This window comes from Diadema antillarum, unplaced genomic scaffold (genome assembly GCF_040938485.1).
Source record: "Diadema antillarum isolate AM-2024a unplaced genomic scaffold, OU_Dant_1.0 seq00001282_RagTag, whole genome shotgun sequence".
NCBI lineage: Eukaryota > Metazoa > Echinodermata > Echinoidea > Diadematoida > Diadematidae > Diadema > Diadema antillarum.
In genome coordinates this window covers 123,263-145,648 of record NW_027272062.1, presented here as the reverse complement: position 1 = coordinate 145,648, position 22,386 = coordinate 123,263, and the positions used below count along the sequence as shown (strand labels likewise).

Genomic DNA, 22,386 nt, shown 5'->3' with positions numbered 1-22,386 from the left:
ACTTTATTAGAATCGCTCTTTTTTGATATCTCAGCCATTTCAAAACCAATTTTCATCAAATAAACGTTGAATTCCTCATAGAATTACATGCTCTTTCACATTTTATAAGAGGTTTCTCATTATCTCACCAAAAATTGTTAGAAACCTGAAATTAGGTCTCAACCATAACTGTACAATCCCTTTAAGACATGTTCAATGCTTGTGATTCTTTGACATATCATTACAATCTCGAAGTATAATTTGTTTCATGTTTACTTGCCTTCGATAAAGTTTCTGTATTGTCCTGACATTCCTTCATTTCATTTTAAATTCTTCATCCTTTCCATCGCCGCAAATACTTTGGATGAATTTTGCTACAAATTCACATTTTCGTCTTGACTTCGCGGTATATTGTACTTTCTTTGTGACACAGTTCTCAAAGAATAAAAAGTGATGACGCATATTTCACACATAGGAAGTTACTGCCCAAGTTATGCATATCATCTTTCATTTGTTTGGAATTCAACTGAAAACCAAGCATAATTATATTGACACCCAGCTTTTGTAATTTTTCCTTTCTTGACGAAGTTGTGTAGTTCATTATGGGCACGTCGTTGATCCCAGAGAAACAGTTCCTATATACAGGCATTTTTTCCTTGAAGCCTTTCCTCCTATCTTTGCAAAAGGCGTAGCCTCAGTTTATTATCTGCTACTGATTTCTAACTATGCTATTAAACTTTGCAAAAGACGCGTGCAGCCTATTCAATAGCTGATTCATGCCTTGCAAATCAGCAACAGCACCTGATCATCCATCACTACCTTTTGTCTCGATACGGAACAATACGGGATGGCAAGCAATTGGGTACAAACGTGTCAATGTATTGAAAGCACAGAGATTACCACTCACGCAACTTTTTGGCAGAACTCGTCATTACATCATAACAGTGACGAGAGAGAGAGAGAGAGAGAGAGAGAGAGAGAGAGGGAGAGAAATTGATTTTTGGTAGACCTGAATATATTACATGTTGTCATTTTAGATCCAAGGTGGTGGATAGCGTATTAAGTTGATAAAATGCTACTTTCAATCTGTTTTCAATAGAAACAGCAGAGAAGGCGTTCACGCGTGATGGCGTGAACAAGTATTCAAAACGGCCTTTACAGCATGTCACACCGCACGTCGACTTAACACATACAATCTTTTCCTACTGTAGCTACATTGTGCAAATCATGACTTCGTGAAAATGAATTAGGGCTATTACAAATGAAGACGGTATGTAATCATACGGCGCTTCAGCGCTTCAGGAGAAATAACAATTAAGCTGAAAGATTGTAATACTTTTACATGCAATACATAATACAGTACAGATGTACCACTCGAAGGCCTACTTCAATTTGTAGCATGATTTACAAGTGCTAACTCTACATGCATGTTTTATTATCGTTCGTCTTTCAATGTACAGAACAAGGCAGATTTTTCTTTTTTTTTCAATTACAGGCAGGATTTTGTCTGTGTGTGTGTTCTCGTCAGTGTATATGTCTGTTTGTTTGTTTGTTTGTTTGGACGAGGTTAGAGTGGATATCATTAGCTTATTCGACCCCTGTTGAATCTCGCATAACTACCGGGTGTCCCAAAAAAAGCGGAACGGTGGATTTTCAGTACCTTGCGGTCTAAAAGTTATATATCTTTTGACATCATTACAAAGAGCATCTTCCGCAGAAGACTATGATACCAAAATCATTCAATTTGGTTCAGTACTTTTTATTCTACGCTAATTTCTGAAAATGCAGTCATTGTCAAATTTCGCCGGATTTTTGCGACTTATGAGATGATAATTTGAGTGCGACACGCGATCCATACGCTGAATATTGTGAAAGCTCGGTGATCCATGTCAACAAAAGATACAGCTTTCACATTGGGCACGGGCCAGGAAAAAACAGTGTATGTGTGTGTCTGTGTGTGTCTGTGTGTGTGTGTGCGCTCCCAATATGAAAGCGTTATCTTTTGTTGACATGGATCAACGAGCTTACACAATTCAACGTATGGAACGCGCGTCGCACCGAAATTATTATCTCATAAGTCGCAAAAAATTGAAAATGACTGCATTTACAGAAGTTGGCGTAGAATAAAAAGTACTGAACCAAATTTAATGATTTTGGTATCGTGGTCTTCTGCGGAAGAGGCTCTTTATAATAATGTCAAAAAATATATTACTTTTAGAACGCAAGTTACTGAAAATCCACCGTTCCGCTTTTTTTTTTTTTGGGACACCCGGTATAGTTAGCTTTTCTTTCTCAATTAAAATTCATGCGCAATGGTGCGAACTATAATTGTATACTTATTATTACTTGTATAATTGTATGTTCTTACTTTCAAAGAATTGGAAAGGAACCGCGTAAAAGATATTCCTCATAGCTGCGATTCACCTTTCTCTGTGTCATTTACACCTACACACACACACACACACACACACACACACACACACACACACACACACATATATATATATATTTATATATAGAAGTATTGGAACAAGTTCACTCGGTTGACAGCAGGTTCATCCATATAAGTATGTCTAAAGCTCTTCCTTTGAGGATATCGAGCACTCTTCATAGAAGGATAGAATCACCAAGTGTATATGATACACACATGTGACATAGATAACTTTTAGCATACTCAATTGGAAACGAACCAGTGGTCTTAATTACTGTATTCATTGAGAGATCACAACCATTCATTGCGTCATTCATTGACTTCACTGTATTATTACAGGTAATGTATTACCTCATCAAGCGTTAATTCTTTCAGTCGTTTGCAAAAACATGCTGTCTCAATACATACAGGCAAGTACGAACAATGACACGAAAAGAAATAAAGTACTTAGGCTTATATGTCTCACTGTGAAGTGCGAAGGAAGCGATGGACAGTGACAAACGGTTCTAATATCTTTCAAATGTAAATATTATTAATATTCACATTTGTAAGACAAATTGAAACTTGCACTTTCAATCGTCTGACAATCAGTTCGTGGATTACTTGTGGCTTGTACTGATAATGCGATTATCAGTGGGAAACATGAATTAAGGTGTCATTCCTTTTAAACGTTTAATTCTTGCATTAAGCCTGAATGAGCACAGAAAAAGTAATAGAAAGGGCAAAATAGGGTAAGATATTCTAATATAGCACATGCACCTGGTTATCGCATATAAATTTATGCTTGAATATGTGTGCATGTGAATGATCTCCATTTTAACGTATGCATCGGTGCAGAGAGGTGACCCCTCCCTGATTTGTGCGAGTTCTCTGCAGTGTCTGTGCAATGTGTAGTTTGTTTGTTTGTTTGTTTGTTTGTTGTTTTTTTTTGCATTCCACTGGAGCAGCTTCTTGTATGGCATGGTGTATGCAAGTCTCATCACGCCATGTCATCGCCAATATTAGGGTTACAGGCTGCTCTGCGACCACTTGGTACAGCCTATCTTTTTCGTGGACTTTCAAATCCATGCCGTTGTTAGATACAAAGCTAAAATCTCACGAGACTGGACGACTTGCTTCTAATTATTTCCAAAAGCGTGCGTAGGACCCTCGTCGGCACTGCACCACTCATTCACTCATAGGGAGATATGGATGCGTACAGTTCTTTTTTTTTACCATCCCCGTTCAATACAAAACACATAATCGTGAGAAATAAATCGAAGCGGAGAAATGCTCGCAATCACATGAAGACGAACTTATTCCAAGCAAATTCAGCAAATACGCACACTGTGCAACACTTGCATTTACGCTTATTACAGCAAAACAGACAAAACTGGACCAATGAGACTCATACATGTACATTGATTATTGATTATAGCCAATATAAAATCTACCATGAACACTTCTCAACTGTTGTTCTCCCCCCCCCCCCCCCCCACCCGTGTTGTCTGCCGATGAAACCTATCAATTGATAGAGAGCAATTCGGCATTTGCTTATAAATGGACAAGGCTGTAGCTCGATATGGAAGTGGTATTGAATACGTTGAATCATGCGGAAAAAAAAAATAAACAAAATAGAGCAACCTTCGGCGCTCTGCTGTCAGAGTCTAGGAAGTCTTCATGGTATGATAAGGGTGGTTTTTCCCTGAACTGTTATGGTACTATCAGACGATGGTCAGTTACCCTCGAGAATAGCCATTAAAATATCATTTTACCTGAGGTAAACAAAGTTCGACCGTATGTCTCCCCCCAGAAAAAGAAATACAATCGGACCTTCCGCAATAATTGTGTAAAAGTAGTGAATCAATCCAAAATCAATTTTAAGGAACAAAACTATAACTATTACCCCCATCTTTATACACGACACAGGAAATATCATCCAATTTGACTTTGTGGTAATGAAGAGAAAGGGGATCTTTGTATGAGAGCATGTCAGGAATACCTTCCTTCCAAGTTGTATGCAATGACTGTGTACATAATTCCAAGATCAGCCATCTTCTCCGGACATAACAATGGGATCGGAGATCTCACTATGGACAGGACGGGTCGGGGTGTTTGAAATCTATTGTACCTGTACCACCCACTTTGTATTATGCCGAATTCTATAGGCGTTTGGTTGGCATTACATTCTATACCCCATGGCGCTCTTCCCGTGGCCTTTTGGTGGGTTTGGCTGCGGCCTTTTCAGTCATAATCTCGCAGCCCTTTTGATCGTTTTGCAGCAGCCCTTTCCACTCTTGGATCGAGCTTTCCCAATCGTTTGGCTCTAGCCTTCTCGATCACTATCTTTTGGCTGCAGTCTCTGACTGCCCAAACTTCATACAGGACTTCAATGAAAACAGCTGCTAATATTCTTTCTTCCTGGATTTAAAGAAAACACTGATTGAAATCATTTCCACGACATTACACCTGTCGTTTGCAAACTTGGGAGTTTATCACATCGAAGCATGACGGGGAATGAAAAAGTTAGACAGTGGGAAACATTTCGAGAGATACTAATTATAAAAAGTCATAGAGCAATCATGGAGGAGAAAAAATAATCATGGAATCTTAGATCATACAAAACTATACACAGGGCTACAATGCATACCTAATGAGAGACAAACCGCCAGTAAATACACACACACACACACACACACACACACACACATGGTACATATATATATATATATATATATATATATATATATATATATATGTGTGTGTATTATATATACACATTTGTATATATATATATATATATATATATATATATATATATATGTATATATTTAACAAAAACAGCTTGATCTCATTGAGATTGCAGTATGCATATCAATATCAATACATATGGACGTTCAACTAATTACTTTTTAATAGTATGAATGACGAACAAGTCAGCTCTTACACAAACAAACACACACAAGCAACATATCCACAGACCTGTCCCTCAAGAAGAAATATGTTTTGGAAAGTTTGTATTCTATTCCCATCATTCTTTCCGCGACCATGTTGGTGTATGTGTTCTTCACGTGCAATGCATGCGTGTGTGTGTGTGTGTGTGTGTGTGTGTGTGTTTTTGTTTTGTTTTTTTTTTTTTTTACATTTTAATACATCAGCGACGTAATATTTTCCGGCCTTTCGCAGGCATGTGATTATCAAATATACCTGCAACGAATTTGATCTTCGGGACTATCTAGAGTTTATACCTGTCATTCGTCATTCCGAGGAGAAGAAACTTTTTTTTCGGGTATTTATTGAGCTTACTTCTATAATAAATAGAGGTTGTGAACTAATATGCATGTTGCTGGAAATGCACCACGGAGCTGACCAATCACGCAGTTTCAGCCTCCGTTGCTATCACAACAAAGGTTTGTTTTGGGAAAGACAATGGGTGATGATCGATTCACGGTGCCCATCGCGGAAGTGTCCATCTTCTCCGGACATAACAATGGGATCGGAGATCTCACTATGGACAGGTCGGGGTGTCTGAAATCTATTCCCTGTACCACCAACTTTGTATACGGCGAATTCTATAGGCGTTTGGTTGGCATTACATTCTATTCCCCTTGGCGCTCTTCCCGCGGCCCTTTGGTGGGTTTGGCTGCGGCCTTTTGAGTCATAATCTCGCAGCCCTTTTGATCAATTTGCAGCTGCCCTTTCCACTCTTGGATCGAGCTTTCCCAATCGTTTGGCTCTAGCCTTCTCGATCACTATCTATTGGCTGCAGTCTCTGACTGCCCAAAATTCATACAGGACTTCAATGAAAACAGCTGCTAATATTCTTTCTTCCTGGATTTAAAGAAAACACTGATTGAAATCATTTCCACGACATTACACCTGTCGTTTGCAAACTTGTGAGTTTATCACATCGAAGCATGACGGGGAATGAAAAAGTTAGACAGTGGGAAAGATTTCGAGAGATACTTATTATAAAAAGTCATAGAGCGATCATGGTGGAGAAAAAATAATCATGGAATCTTAGATCATACAAAACTATACACAGGGCTACAATGCATACCTAATGAGAGACAAACCGCCAGTAAATACACACACACACACACACACACACACACACATGGTACATATATATATATATATATATATATATATATATATATGTAAATTATATATACATATTTGTATATATATATATATATATATATATATATATATATATATATGTGTGTGTGTGTGTGTGTGTGCAAAAACAGCTTGATCTCATTGAGATTGCAGTATGCATATCAATATCAATACATATGGACGTTCAACTAATTACTTTTTAATAGTATAAATGACAAACAAGTCAGCTCTTATACACAAACAAACACACACAAACACATACACGCAACATATCCACAGACCTGTCCCTCAAGAAGAAAGATGTTTTGGAAAGTTTGTATTCTATTCCCATCATTCTTTCCGCGACCATTTTGGTGTATGTGTTCTTCACATGCAATGCATGCGTGTTTTCTTTTTTTGTTTGTTTGTTTGTTTTTTTGTTTGTTTGTTTTTTTTTTTTTTTGCTTTTTTATATTTTAATACATCAGCGACGTAGTTTCCGGCCTTTCGCAGGCCTGTGATTATCAAATATACCTGCAACGAATTTGATCTTCGGGACTATCTAGAGTTTATACCTGTCATTCGTCATTCCGAGGAGAAGAAACTTTTTTCGGGTATTCATTGAGCTTACTTCTATGATAAATAGAGGTTGTGAACTATTATGCATGTTGCTGGAAATGCACCACGGAGCTGACCAATCACGCAGTTTCAGCCTCCGTTGCTATCACAACAAAGCTTTTTTTTTGGGGGGGGGGGGGAAAGACAATGGGTGATGATCGATTCACGGTGCCCATCGCGGAAGTGTCCATCTTCTCCGGACATAACAATGGGATCGGAGATCTCACTATGGACAGGTCGGGGTGTCTGAAATCTATTCCCTGTACCACCAACTTTGTATACGCCGAATTCTATAGGCGTTTGGTTGGCATTGCATTTTATTCCCCTTGGCGCTCTTCCCGCGGCCCTTTGGTGGGTTTGGCTGCGGCCTTTTGAGTCATAATCTCGCAGCCCTTTTGATCAATTTGCAGCAGCCCTTTCCACTCTTGGATCGAGCTTTCCCGATCGTTTGGCTGCAGACTTCTCTATCACTATCTTTTGGCTGTAGTCTCTGACTGCCCAAAATATGTTCATATAGGACTTCGATGAAAACAGCTGCTAATATATTCTTTCTTCCTAGATAAACGTTTGAATGACTAACTAACTAAATGAATATATTAATGAATAATTCAATAAATGAATAGATAAATGAATGAATAAATGAATTAATATATAAGTACATTGAATAAGTGAATGAATAAATAAAGAGATTAATAAATTATTTATTACTTGACATGTCTAATTTAACAGTCTTTAATAGTCACACAATATACATCAGTTCGCTAGCTGACCGAAAGAGTCGGATTCAAATTTTAGGAGATATCATGCATGCAGCAGCAGCAAAAACAAACAAACAAAAAAACAAAACAATATATATATATATATATATATATATATATATATATATATATATATATATATACTATATACTATATACCGGTAGTATAACCTGGTTTCCATGTGTAAATGTTTACAAGGTGAAATTAGTGCCTTCATCCATCACGTCCCATGCATGTATGTTGTTGTTGTTGTTCATTTTCTACACCAGTAGTATATCTTTATACTTTTGTAATGATTTCGTACATAATTTTACACAAAGTACAGCCGCTTTGCCATATAACAGTAAAAGAGCGATAAAAAGAAAACGACAGGTAACCGCGTTCTATGGTGTGTATTAATACATGCGTGCGTGATGTGGCTGTGGATGTTTAAACTGCCGTGTTGATATTCAAAGTCGAATGATAGTTCGACAGCTGGTATGGACTTGAAATTGCTTTTTGACATTGGGTGTTTTAAAACGCATAGGATTGACTTTGGTGTTGTTCAAAGGAAATACTGATTGAAATAATTTCAGCGTAATGATACTGTAGCTTGGAGTCTTGAGAATTATTGATGTAGAAGCATGACGGTGGGAAAAAATACGATGTGGATCAAGACGACATTTATTTCACTATTCATAGTTTACATAGATTCACTGCAAGGCTGCAGGAGAAGAGGAGAAATTTTTGTTTTTGGAAGGACTCACTCCAATAATGTCAGAGAAAAGGAGAGAAAAAGGCACACACACACACACACACACACACACAAAACACACACACACACACACACAAACTTGCAACTCCATAGATCAAGATGATGGGGAAGAATGTACAAACCTGTATATGACACAACACAGTAACTAAAAGGCACGAAAATGTTGGATAGAATGCGTATGTTTTGTGTATATTTTGCTTTTATAAGGTTGTTGAGTTTCCCGGTTGTCAGAGTGGACTGAAGTCGTAGAATAGGTGGACACCATGAGATTAAACAGGTTTTCTGTTCCGAGGTGTTATTCACATTCTAACAGAGAGGGCGCTATATTGCTAAAACGAAACGTACGCACTCTGACGCCCAGATTTTGTGAATGGTCGGCTCCTTGAAAAAAGCGCCGCACGGGCCAAATGCTAAAAGCGCCGCGCAGCGGGCTTTTGAATGGGAGGATTTAAAAGAACGCGGCGAAACAATAGAAGACCGCTGAGCGGGAGCGCCGCTGTTTTCCTGGAGCTTGTAATCTGCCAAGGCGCCTAACTACAACAAACAGTGTGTATTTATCTTATTATCGTTATATAACGTATACTGACTGCATAGATTTGTTCAGTGAATTAGGTCCGCTCATATGATAAAATGTTTACTGCTTTCATAACTCGTTTTGTAATGTGAATATACTGCGTTTTTTCCTCGTCCCCCTTTTTTTTTTGATAGTAGTAATAGGTGCCTAGTTTGTGCGGCAAGCCATTATAGTAATATCACACAACAACCACACTAGGAAGCAAGGATCCTTTTTCGTTATCACTGATCTTATTACGGGTTTACATTTGTTTTTGATGTTATATCAATTCATCCTAATTAGTTTCATTGTACATCTCTATCGTTTATATGCAATGAATCTCCAATTCAAATTTGTCTTTCATTGGACTGCTTTGGTCCATTTTTGTTTGACCAGAGTAAACTAATATCCATCTGTCCATCTATCAATCTATATCTATACAATACAATGTACACAAGACAATGACACACATCTTCGAAAGAAAAGCAATACAGGAAAGAACAGAAAGTTTAAAAAAAAAATTCTTGGCGAAATAGATACCTCAATCAATATTGATGAAACTGGTATTTACTCCGTCATGATCATGGCGATTCTTTTTCTCTGTCTTTATTGCCACAAATGCCACTCTTACACTGTGGTACATATCTTTTAAAGTAAAAGCTCTACCCTTACAGTTTGCTGCAATCATATTTCATATTTATTCCCCCTCGGTGTCCAAATGAGGGATACACTGCTCTTTTCAAACCAACACTAACTTGAAAAGATATAAAAGCAGCCTCATGCCATGACTGTACGTAAGAAATTGCTTGGCAGTAGCATGCGCCTCTGAGAAGCTCCTGGTGTAAAAAACAAACAAACAAACAAACAAAGTAAAATCAAAGCAAAAAGGAATCACGCTTTTGTAGCAGCACACCCATCCTTTAGAGACGAGGGGCATACTCTCTGATCGCTTAATTTTCAGGAAGGCATCATTAAAAGTGACTACGATGGCCATGTGTCACACCATGGTGCTCAACCTAACATTCGGACTTAATAACAAAGTACCTGTAGAGAAAGACATAATGCCAATACTAATACCTCCTCGGTACTCGTTGATCGTGACCACCTTTTCCATTCTTCCCTTGTAGCTCACCGCTGTCTTGAACGCCCCGGCTCTAGCAGCCCCTCCAATCAACCTGTCGAAAGTCGCGCGTAAGGTGAATGGACTCCCGGTATATTTTACGACATCTGTGCCTTCGGGTAAACCTGAATCCTGCCAGTCTTGGCCGTCTTCAGTCACCCCATGGCCGGTCTCCCCCGGTCCGGTGTCCACCTCTCGCCCGATGTAAAACTGGATTGAGGAATGACTCTTGTCTTCCATCATGTAGGGGCCGATGAAATTATCAGCGGTATCTTTTACTCCAGCATAGCGTTTGTAAGTCGCCATATCGACAATATGCACTGAAATTGAAAGGCAAAATGTCCGTGGACCAATAGGTGATTCGGAATGAAATAACACATGTACTATATAACGTTTGAATATGCGTGATTATCTGCCTGTACACTTTCATGTCATGAGATTAAAAAGTAAACGTTGTGTTAACCTCCGACAAATGGTGATTGTTTGTGCAATGAACATCTGAGGATAACATGCACGTTATAAGCTTAAAAAGTACACAAACACACTCATGCACCCTCACACCCAAACACCTCCAAACAAAAATGAAGATATTTTTCTAGAATTCCACACGAAGTATCGTTTTCACATAAGTATTAAACACGTATAATTATAGTGCCATTTGCCAAAAGCAAACGAGATTTTGTAAAGTACTGTGGATAGTTGCGAACGTCATCATCATACGTGGCATTTCATCATTACCTCTGTCAAGGAAGGAGTTGCATCGTTTGTCTGTTTGCACAATAACTCAAAATTTTGAGAACAGATTTGGATGAAACTTACAGTAAAGGTTAAGAATGGCACAAGAAACAGAAGATTTAATTTTTGTAGTGACCAGCTTGCGTATACTGTAATGGATTGAAATGAGCTGGTTAGTGGTGGTCTGCGCTCCACGAGTGCTTTTGTAATTTCATTAAGTTGATTATCTGCTTAATTATATTACGTAATACTCGTAAAAGTCTTCAGAAGTTAGTATTTCAGCAGTACTGATGAAGTCACATAAAAAAATTCAAAGTAGGTAAAATTTCCAAGCAGTCCCAGTTGGCTATAAATACCCTTGTCAGATGACAGAAACATCTTTTTCAAGTGTGACGGCTGTCAGTGGCAGTGCATTCATTAGTTTGTGCGTTGTTGTGCTTTACTCTAAGTACACAAGCCAATTCTGCTTGAGCTCATTTCACGTTTGCGACAATGTGTGTCACCATCGATAGACACTCTCCGTGCATGAGGCGTCATTGTTAAAATTTCAAACTTCTAATGTAGACAACTGTCTATCGTCCTTCATTATTCTCTTGTCGTTACTGACTTTTGTAAGGAACTTTGGATATCCTAACTTCTGAAGACTCGTGCAGTATAGAGAATTCCTAAATTACACAAAAAGCACGAGGTATAATTAGAATTTTATTAGTAATAATGAATTATAAGTCAAATAGGTACCCACCTAGCATCTCATACTCAATCCTCATTCGACTCTCTAGTTCTGAACCCTCCCATTCCAACACTGTACGGAAGTCAAAACTACAATTGTATGCTGATGTTACGGGTAATTGTTTGACTTGAGGTGTCTGCAGGTTGTTCAACATCATCTGAAACAACAATAATTGTGTTTACAATCTTGCTTATTTATATGATCGGAACGACCAATGAGTTTGTCTGAATTGCACCCAATTCTGGTATTACTGGTCTGTATCTTCTCTTTGAAAAGATGATTTCTGTTACCTGACACGGATATTTGTAGCCAACTGGGACTGCTTCGAATTTTTACCTACTTTGAATTTAACTATGTGACTTCACTGCCTTAAACACCTGAAAATGCTAACTTCTTTGACTTATTCTTCATTAGTACTAATAAAATTTACCTCATACTATGTGTATAATTTAGGAATTTTGCTAAATAGAGCCATGGAACTTTGAACCTCTTGTGAAATTTAGTCGTGACATTCATGACAGTTCTCTGTTTCTTAACTCTATACGGAATTGCTATGTGTCATAGATCAGTCACGAGTCAGTTTTCCCCTTACGTTGATTTACTATTATGTGTGTATGTGTGTGTGTGTGTGTGTGTGTGTGCAGATAGGCTTGCTGGATGAAGCTGCCATGACTCAACTTGTTTCCTATATGCAAGTCTTTTACGCATGATAATTTTCTTGTACTAAAGTAAATAAAAAGATGGACACTAGTTCTCAACAAATTTCTTTGAAACGATTGATGTCATTTTTTTGTTAACGCATTAAAACATCGTTTGCAGATCTATTTTTCCTTTGTGCAAACAGTCTGGAAGAGCCTCTAGGAAAAAGTAACTGAATTCATACCTTGACACTGGGGACCATACCAGCCTGTATCACAGCCTTCTTGACCGTCACAGGAACCAGTCACTGGGTCACATTGGTTGGACGACGCACAGTGACACGTCTGGGTGCAACCAGCACCATACGTGCCGACAGCACATCCTGTGTTGTTTTGGTTTTGTTTTTTTTACAAACAAATTCAAAATTGTTTGATAAGTTTCGTTAATCTCATATTACTATGAAGCATCTTCTGAAACTCATCAAATACTGCAAAGCAATGTGTGCGTATAATGAAATATCAGAAAATGTGTATAGAGATAGCAGTAAAACTGGCAGGCGTGCAACATACACGGCTAGTGTTGTCAAGGTCAGAAACTAAAATTATTATCTATGTAATTATTGTTATAATGATATTATTATAATATTATATGTGTGAGAATTTTGAACGATGTACAATTGCCAATTTTCGCACCTTTTGACACTCTTTCCCTTTAATAGAACACACCAGGATGATCTAAGAAACCAGATTCTTTCATGGCATCTTAAAGCCTGGTTAATGTCCTTTCAGGAAATTTGTGGTTTGGTTGACTTTTGTCTGATATTTTGCATTTGACAAGGACTTAAGGCGTAAAAATACAGTAAAAGCGCTATTTTCACAATATTTTTGTTTTTCAAACCAATGATTGTACCCTTTTAAGGTACGTGGCATCTAATATCTGACCGTATTCTTATATGTGTTTAAAGGGTGTCAAATTTCTTATCATTTGCATTGACAATACCTTTTCAAAAAATTTAAAGAGTTAGGAAGGCTCCGTACTCTCTGTCGATTAGTTACCCGTCCTGGAACATGACCCTAGTAGTAAAATAAACGTCCGTGACAATTTCAGCGAACGTTCGTGACGTATGCAATCCCACCGGTAGGGATAACATGTCTCTAAAGTGTCCTTTATTCTTTAAAACTTTCAGCTCCAATAGCGAAAAAAAAAAGTTTTACAATTTTAGAATGTTGAAGGGGCTATGTGATCATGATGAACAAATAGCTCAAAATTTGATTGCAATTTTACATTTGTTTTCCCTCTAATTATATAAAAACGGCTAAACACCGAAAACAAAGTTATAGGAAATGGAATTTTGCGTATTCTGTAATTTCTGTGCATTTAAATTTCTTTCTGATGAGGTTTTGGAGACAATAATTTGCACTGTTATAAGGTTCTGAAAGTTTCGCTCACGGACGTTCGGTCTGAGAAAGGACATCTCTGATAATTACAAGTATATCACTGTACATTAAGTTAATGTTACTTGAAAACATTACCAAATATCTTAGTCTTTCATACCCAAAAGTGAATAGCGTTCAGCATGCATTCAATTTACCTGCAATAACAAAAGGAAAACGTTTTGCTCACGGATGTTCGTTGGTAGAATAAGTCCATTAATTTCATAGTAGGAGATAGAGGAACAGTGCCACTTTATAGTGATAGATGCTCCCCGTGTACATCTTTTAGGTAAGGTAGCTGCCATCTCAAACAGAACACATCCATTTTTACTCTCCATCACGGACGTTCGCTGTGATTGTCATTATATTCAATGCCTTGATACATTCTTATTTTGTCTCTTCAAAACGATTTTTGCTTTCATTCCCTAAGTATCCTGAACATGCTGCGACCAAAAACAAAAACAAAAACAACTAGAAATGTCGCTGTGGCGACTGGTATGCCTCCGCCGTAATGCATGATTCTCCTAATAGGTCTATAGTACATGTGGTCATTGTGTGATTACATTTTCACAAAATTGGCAAAATATTAAAATGACATATTTGTCACAAATGTATCGAATGTTCACCTTCCTTGACCTATGTTTAATTGGATGAATAGGAGAGCATGTATTTGGGGATTTAAGAACTTTAACTTCGACTTTGACCCTTTCATAAGTTTACACACTTGAGTAATTTTCAAGGTATGGAGAAAAAGTGCAATTTCTGTATTGAACAGTAAATTGTTATCATTTTCATCTGGCCTTTGATTCATAAGAGAATCACTGTCAGGCAGAACACACATAAATATATACTAAGTTTAAAGATAACTTGAGCCACTTCCGAGATATGGAAAAAAAGTAAGTTCAGCACTTTCACTTGCTCTTTGACCTTTTGACCTTTGACCGTCTTGGCAAAAAAAAAAAAATCCCTGAGAATCTCTAGTGGGTTATACATGCATACATCAAGTTTTAAAAAAATAATCCTGCTGGCATTGCATAAATATAAGGAAAATAGTAACATTTTGAAGTATTGCCCTTGACCTTTGACCCCTGACCTTTGACCCCATGAACCCCAAATTCCCTAGATAACCACTGCCAGTCAGTACATGCATATATACTTTGTTCCATAAAGATACCTTGAACAATTTCCAAGATACAGAGAAAAAAGTGAAATTTTAACATTTTACTTGACCTTTTGACCTTTGACCTTTTGACCTCATGACCCCAAACTTTCACCAGAGAATCTTAATTGCGTAATACATTTATACACTAAGTTTCAAGAAAATATCTTCAGGCATTGCATAGATATGGGGGAAATAGTGAAATTTTAAGCATTTGACCTTGACCTTTTGACCTTTGACCTTGAGCATGTGCAGCCAAAAGTTGATAGGCACAACTTCACCCCCTAATACACATACATGCCAAGTTTCATTAGGATACCTCAAAAGGTTTTGATAGTTACCCTGTCCACAAAATTCATTACGGACGGACGGAAGGACGGACGGAAGGACGGACGGACGGAAGGACGGACGGAAGGACGGACGGACGGACAACCCGAAAACATAATGCCTCCGGCACCACTTCGTGGCGGAGGCATAAAAACACATTCAGTCACATTTAGAATATATTGAAACGAAACGGATGAATTTATGACGGAAGAAGTCTGTAATGGGCATGTGGCAAGAAGAAACGTAACAGTTTTAAAAGAACGTGGAAGCAGTTGAATGAAAATGAGCAGAAACGGATAAGGGATCGAGCTCCAACACATAGAGAAAAAGAATTGCCAGTGTACTCCCGTTATACCCGATTCCACTGCAGGGGTTGTTTTTGTTTATTTTTTATTCATTGAAATTTCGTCTTCAGCGAACAAAAATAATGCAGTATACAATTACTGTGTGATGAAAACACGCAAATCCCCTGTTTAGCATGATATTTTTTTTTTATACTCATCAATGAAAAGCAATGTTAACTTGCATTTCTGACTCATATATCCTTTCTTTTTTTGTACATTTTGCATGTAAGAGAGATCGTCAAGTTGTTTGTGGTTTTGTGTGTACTTTGAATACACAGGTTAAAAAAGTTATGATTTGGCAATATGTTTGATGTCGCACTTTCATACGCTTGCTCTTCCAAAGATTCGTTACTCCGAATGCCCGTTATTCCCTGGATTCATCATCCAAAAGGTTTGTTTTTCCAAAAATGAAGAAGAAAATGGTTCGTAATTAATTCAGGAGGTTCCTATCGAAAATGTTCTTAATCCAAAAGGTTTGTTAATCCGAAAATTCTATATTGAGGTTCCCTATTTTTAAGGTGCGTTATTCTAAAAGTGGATTGGGTCTGATATTCGTTTAGGTGAAAACGAGATTATGACAGGATTGAGGTTTCTAAATCTGGAGGCTTTGGTTGTTAATATGCTTTCCACATTTGGATTTACGAACCCTATTTCATGTTCCAATTAACACACATACCTTTCGAAGATTCCTTTCTTTTACGAAATAATAGTAGGCCTGCTAAGGGCGAAAAAAGGGGCGATCACTGCATTTTATAGTACAAATGTCCTATTTGGCACACATGTTCTTTGGAATTCAATCATCTAAAGAGACAATCTGTATCTATGCAAATATGCCTTAATTTGCAGAATTTATGCAAAATACAGATACAAATTATCAAAAATGTATGTGGGTGAGAATTTTGAACGATGTACAATTGCCAATTTTCGTACCTTATGACATTCTTTCCCTTAGAACACGCGAGGATCATCTAAGAAACCAGATTTTTTCATGTCATCTCAAAGATTGGTAAATTTCCTTTCAGGAAATATATGGTTTGGTTGACTTTTTCCTGATATTTTTCATTTCACAAGGACTTAAAGCGTAAAAATACGGTATAAACGCTATTTTCACCAAAAATTTTGTTTTTCAAACTAATGATGTGCATTTTTAATGGTACGTGGCATCTAATATCTGACCATGTTCTGGATCTGACATATCATGGGTATGTATCACAAAATTATAAGAACTTTATGAGCACGTATAAAATTACAGAGAACAATTAAAATATCAAAGTCCTAAACAGACGAACGTCCGTGATGCTTTTATTTCTATCGCTGCTGCAAATTCTACTTTGTTGTCCCAACTGTAACGTATACGAAAATTTGGTGTTCCACCTAATGAACATATCCTGCAAAAATTGTACGTCTGCTGGCTGTACATGAGCCGTAATATTCTTTTATGCAAAATTATACTCAGTTTTCGTCACGGACGTGCCTCCGCTATTTTCTAATAAAGATCGTAGCCCATGAAACGTTATTGGCGATATTGTTCTGAGTCGTAATCAACTAAGATCTAGCAACACGATAATATGTTTGTTTTGAGTTTTTGTCCATCCTTTGTCAAATAGGAACCGAAATTATATTTTTAGACGAACCTCCAAGTGAAAAAGAACGTCCGTGATGATTAAAACGTTTTCGAGTGGGACACCATCTTGCTTTGATGGCGAAGGTGCATTTTACCTTTGGCTCTCTAGCCGAGGAGCTGCATGCCATTTTTGGAGCGGACTTAGTTTCGTGCGCAGTGTTTGGACCATGCAATTCACCAAAAACCAAGCAAATAATAAATATTTGCTCTTAAAATTCACCTCCTGATCCCCCTCTGAGCAATACATATGTTGTAAGGATGTCAAATTTCTTATAATTTGCATTGACCATACATTTTCAAATTTTTGAAAGAGTTAGGAAGGCTAGGTACTCTCTGCCGATTAATTATCCGTCCTGGAACATGACCCTAGTAGTAGAACGAACGTCCGTGATAATTCCAGAGAACGTCCGTGACGTATGCAATCCCTCCGATAGGGATAACTTGTCCCGAAAGTGTCCTGTATTCTTTAAAACTTTTGGCTCGAATAGCGACAAATAAAGTTTTACAAAGTAGAAAATGAGTGTAGAGCAGTAGTTTCAGAATTTTTAAGGCGTTATGTGATCATGATGAACAAACAATTGAAAATTTACTCGCAATTTTACGCTTGTTTTCCCTCTAATTATACAAAAAACAGCTAAACACTTAAAACAAAGTTATAGGAAAATGGAATTTTGCGTAATCTGTAATTTCTGTGCGTTTAAATTTCTTTCTAATGAGGTTCTGGAGACAATTTGTACTGTTACAGGTTCTGAAAGTTTCGCTCACGGACGTTCTGTCCGAGAGAGGAAATTTCTGACAATTACAAATATATCACTGCACATAAGATTAATGTTAGTTGAAAATATTACCAAATCACCGAGCTGCTCATACCCGAAAGTGAATAGCGTTCATCACTCAATTTACCTGTAATAACAAACGGAAAACGTTTTTTTTTTTTTCACGGATGTTCGTTGGTTGAATAAGTCAGTGGATTACATAGTAGGAGAAAGAGGATCAGTGCCACTTTTTAGCGACAGGTGCTCTAAGTGTTTATCTTTTGAGTATGGTAGCTGCCGTCTCAAACAGAACACATCCAGTTTTGGTCTCCATAACGGACGTTCGCTGTAATTGTCATGATATTAAATGCCTTAATTCATTCTTATTTTTCTCTTCATGACGATTTTTCTCTCATTCCCTCAATAGCCTGAACATGCTGCGACCAAACAGAAAACAAAAACAAAACAAAACAAACCAAAACAAATCCGAAAAGTGCTACGCAATCACATTCAGGATAATGACGGAAGAAGTCTGTAATGAGCATGTGTTCAATAAGAAACGGAAAAGTTTAAAAAGGACGTGGAAGCAGTTGAATGAAAATGACTGAGAAACAGAGAAGGGATCGAGCTCCAACACACAGAGAAAAGAAATTCCTCTGGAGAAGTTTTTGTTTGTTTGTTTATGTTTTTTATTCATCGAAATGCCGTCACAAGCGAACAAAAATCATGCAGTATACAATCATTGTCTGATGAAAACACACATTTCCTCCGCTTATCATCACATGGTGTTGTTTTATACTCATCGATGAAAAGCAATATTCATTTGTAATTTTTTCCAAGATTTTTTTTTTTTACATTTTAGAGACAGAGAGATTGTCAATTTGTTTGTGCTTTTGTGCTAACTTTGAAAACACATGTTAAAAAAGTAATGATTAAGAATAGGTTTTAGGTTGTACTTTGATACGTTCGCTCTTCCAAAGATTCGTTACTCCGATGTCCAAAGGTTTGTTATTCCAAAATGGAAAAAAAATGTAGTTAATTCAGGAGGTTTGTTATTAGAAATGTTCTTCGAAAAATAGATATTAAGGATCATTATTTTTAGGTCCGTTCTTCTAAAAGTGGAATGGGCCTGATATTCGTTTAGGTGAAAACGGTTATTATGAGGTTTTAAAATTGGAGGATTTTAGTTGTTAACTTGTTTCTCCACATTTGGATAAGCGAACATAATTTTTCATGTTCCGATTAATAAGCCTTTCGGTTAACCTTCGGAGATTCCTATCATTTACCGAATAAAAAAGCTTCATAATTATACGAACTCTATCAATTTTCGTATTGACAAACTGTATGAATAACGAGCCTCCGAAATGACGCGCTACAAAATGTTTGTTATAACAAACCATATTGTATAATATAGAAGTCACAAGCAGCCATCCAAGTTATATGGACTTATTGTGTCTTGTTATCGAACCTATTATCATTTCTGACTAATATAATAACACAAATTCTCCTCGGTAACAGTGTGTAACACAAGGAGCAAACACAGAGGGATTTCTTCCTGACGTATTCGTTTGCCCTCCCCAGCTAAACTTCGTATTTCTATAAGGGCGGACGTCCACTTGGGCGCGGACAAGCCCCGGAACGGTTGCGGAAGCAAATTTTGTTATTTCGGCATCCTGTCCGCGACAAACGCAGAATAACTTTGTGAATCAAGTTGTCCTGGGACATTCCTAGGACTGTCCGCGGACTGTCCGCGGACTGTCCGCGGACTGACTGCGGACATTCCTAGGAATCACTCCGGAAGAGCGCGAAATACTTCGGAATATGCTAATCGTAGCCGGGCAGCGCGGAAACATCTAGGATTACACCAGGAATGAACGCGGACAATCAGGATGCCTTCCGGACAACAAAAGTTAGGCATGCGGACAAACTGCGGACAATACCAGGAAAATGGAAAGGTATAAATTTGGCGCTGACTTTAACTTTTCCTCATTTGACTGCTAGCCGTCATTGATGCTCCTTGTTTTGCTTCCGCAGTAGCGGCTGATATTATATTAATATGATTGGTCAATATCATTTGATAAATGTGACCACCAAAAGTCGGAGAATAGGATTGTCTGCATGTCGGCTGATGACTCATTTTTTTTTTTTTTTTTGATTTGTCTCATCTGGGAGAACAACTTTTTTTCTGCCTACAGTCACATGGATGATATTCGCAAACTTTTTGAACCATATATATATCTATATCTATATATATATATATATATATATATATATATATATATATACATAACATACTTAAAAATGTAAATGTATGTATATATATATATATATATATATATATGTATATATAATCATGTTGATAACGTAGTCCACGTGTGGGCAAGATAAAAAGATAAGTAACAAAACTGCAACAAAGTTCATGCTGTATTCACCAACGGTTTTCTTCACAAGAAATAAACCCATGGTGAATACAGCATGAACTTTGTTGCAGTTTTGTTACTTATAATAACTGTTACTTGTGTTACTATATATATATATATATATATATATTTATAAATGCATATGTATATATATATACATTCTTTATTCCCTTTTTTAGACATGTGCTTTATCCATCGTGAAGTATATACATGTTTTGTCTGATACTTCTGTAGAGCATGCCAAAATGATCCTAATCATTAAATTTGTTTTCGTTCTCTGATTTTTACCCTTGTACATCTCTAACCCTCTCTTATTTTGATCACTTTTGAACAGTTTCAAGTCCGAATATTTTTTTTTTTCATGCTTAGAGCTTACTATCCTATTGCCAATGAAGTGTAAAAATGGGAAATAATTGTAACCTACTTTAATTTACTTTTTTTTTTGGGGGGGGGGGTTCAGCTGGGCTGTCAAATTGGACCATCGAGTTTGTTTGCAACTAAAACAAAAAGAAGAAAAAATATTAGGTAATAACAACTACGAAAATCATTCAGGTAAAGAATATTTCTGAAATGATTTGTGATGCTTAATGTGTACTTAAATATGTACACTCAGCAAAAAACAAAGTAAAAGAAAGACAGAAATTTAACACTTTTTCGAGTTCATGATTTATTGCTTTTTCTCTCATTTCACTTGAGTTTTGAAGTGACAGAAAATTCTTCATTTTCCTCTATCATCTTTACCTTTCATTGTTATTTTGGGCTTCAAAGATATTACATTGTAATGAGACCACAGGTATATCTTTGCAATTGAATTCATGCTTTGTAGTGTGATAAATTTGTCTTTTGTTCTAATATGTTGTATCATTAGAAAGCATTTACGTATGAATAACAACTTGTTCATGTTTATATAATACATTAACATTTAGCCAAAAAATTCTATGCTTTTTTTCTGAGTGTACTTCCACCTACTTTTGTGATTTTTCAGCTGGGCTGTCACATGGGACAGTTTGTTTGCAAATAAAATACGAAAACAACATAAAGGAAAATGTACTATAGTAAGTAATAGGAACCAGGAAAGTCACTCAGATGAAAAATAATTTCTGAAAAGATCAAATCAAAACAAACTTACTAGGAAGTTACTGGGCTGATTTCACTTCTTTCTGGTTGCTTTTGGCACATGCAGTCTCTACTACTTGGTACCTTCTTCTTTGCCTTCTGGGACCGGAAATTCCTTAGATTTACCTGTTCTTCATCACTAGACGAAAGGTGTGCCTGTGATGGGGATATTTGCATGGGGGCCTCGCCTCCCTTCTTGCTTATTTTGCGTTTCATTGGCATGACGCTCGCGGAAAGTGTCGACATTTTCGTGTCTGGATCACAAAATTTCCGCATCGGTTCCGGACACTTGCATATATAGATCCGCATCGGCTCCGCGCTGTCCTAAACCATTCCTGGTGTCTTCCGCTTTCACTCGGGAAGCTTCCCCACACCGCGGGATTCTTTCCGGAGCGTGTGCGGAAGGAGAGGAAGGGTTCCGGACAAGCGGGACATCCTCAGGACATCGTCAGGACAAGTCGCCGAAGGTGTCAGGAAGTTCATTTCCGCGTCCAAATTTTGGTCTCGATCAAAATTTGGACGCGGAAATTTTTCTCTCTCCCGAAGGTGCGGAAACGCCCGGACATGTTTAGGACACTGAGCGGACACGTTCAGGAACGTGCGGACAGGTTCCCGAAGGAGTGCGGAAAACCAAATTTGCATTCCGGGGCTTGTCCGCGTCTTGTCCGCGCCCTAGTGGACGCCTGGTCTTACGGAGCACATTTCTGTTGTTTTTCTATGTTAATTCTTTGTCATGATTTTAGCTGTGATCATGTTCGTTATATAAAAAGCAAATTTTGCATTGTAGACTTTATATAACAAGGTTAGGACC

General features: G+C 37.4%; 1 protein-coding gene across 1 annotated transcript in view; it reads right to left on the bottom strand.

Moving 5' to 3' along the window:
• Window positions 1-22,386, bottom strand: part of LOC139745651 (uncharacterized) — a 120,030-nt gene that overhangs the window by 55,818 nt on the left and 41,826 nt on the right. Inside the window, exons 6-7 of the mRNA XM_071656048.1 lie at window positions 12,642-12,779; window positions 10,251-10,613 (exon numbers count right to left, since the gene is read on the bottom strand). Of these exons, the coding sequence (XP_071512149.1) occupies window positions 10,251-10,613; window positions 12,642-12,779 (501 nt within the window). The remainder of the gene's footprint in view (window positions 1-10,250; window positions 10,614-12,641; window positions 12,780-22,386) is intronic.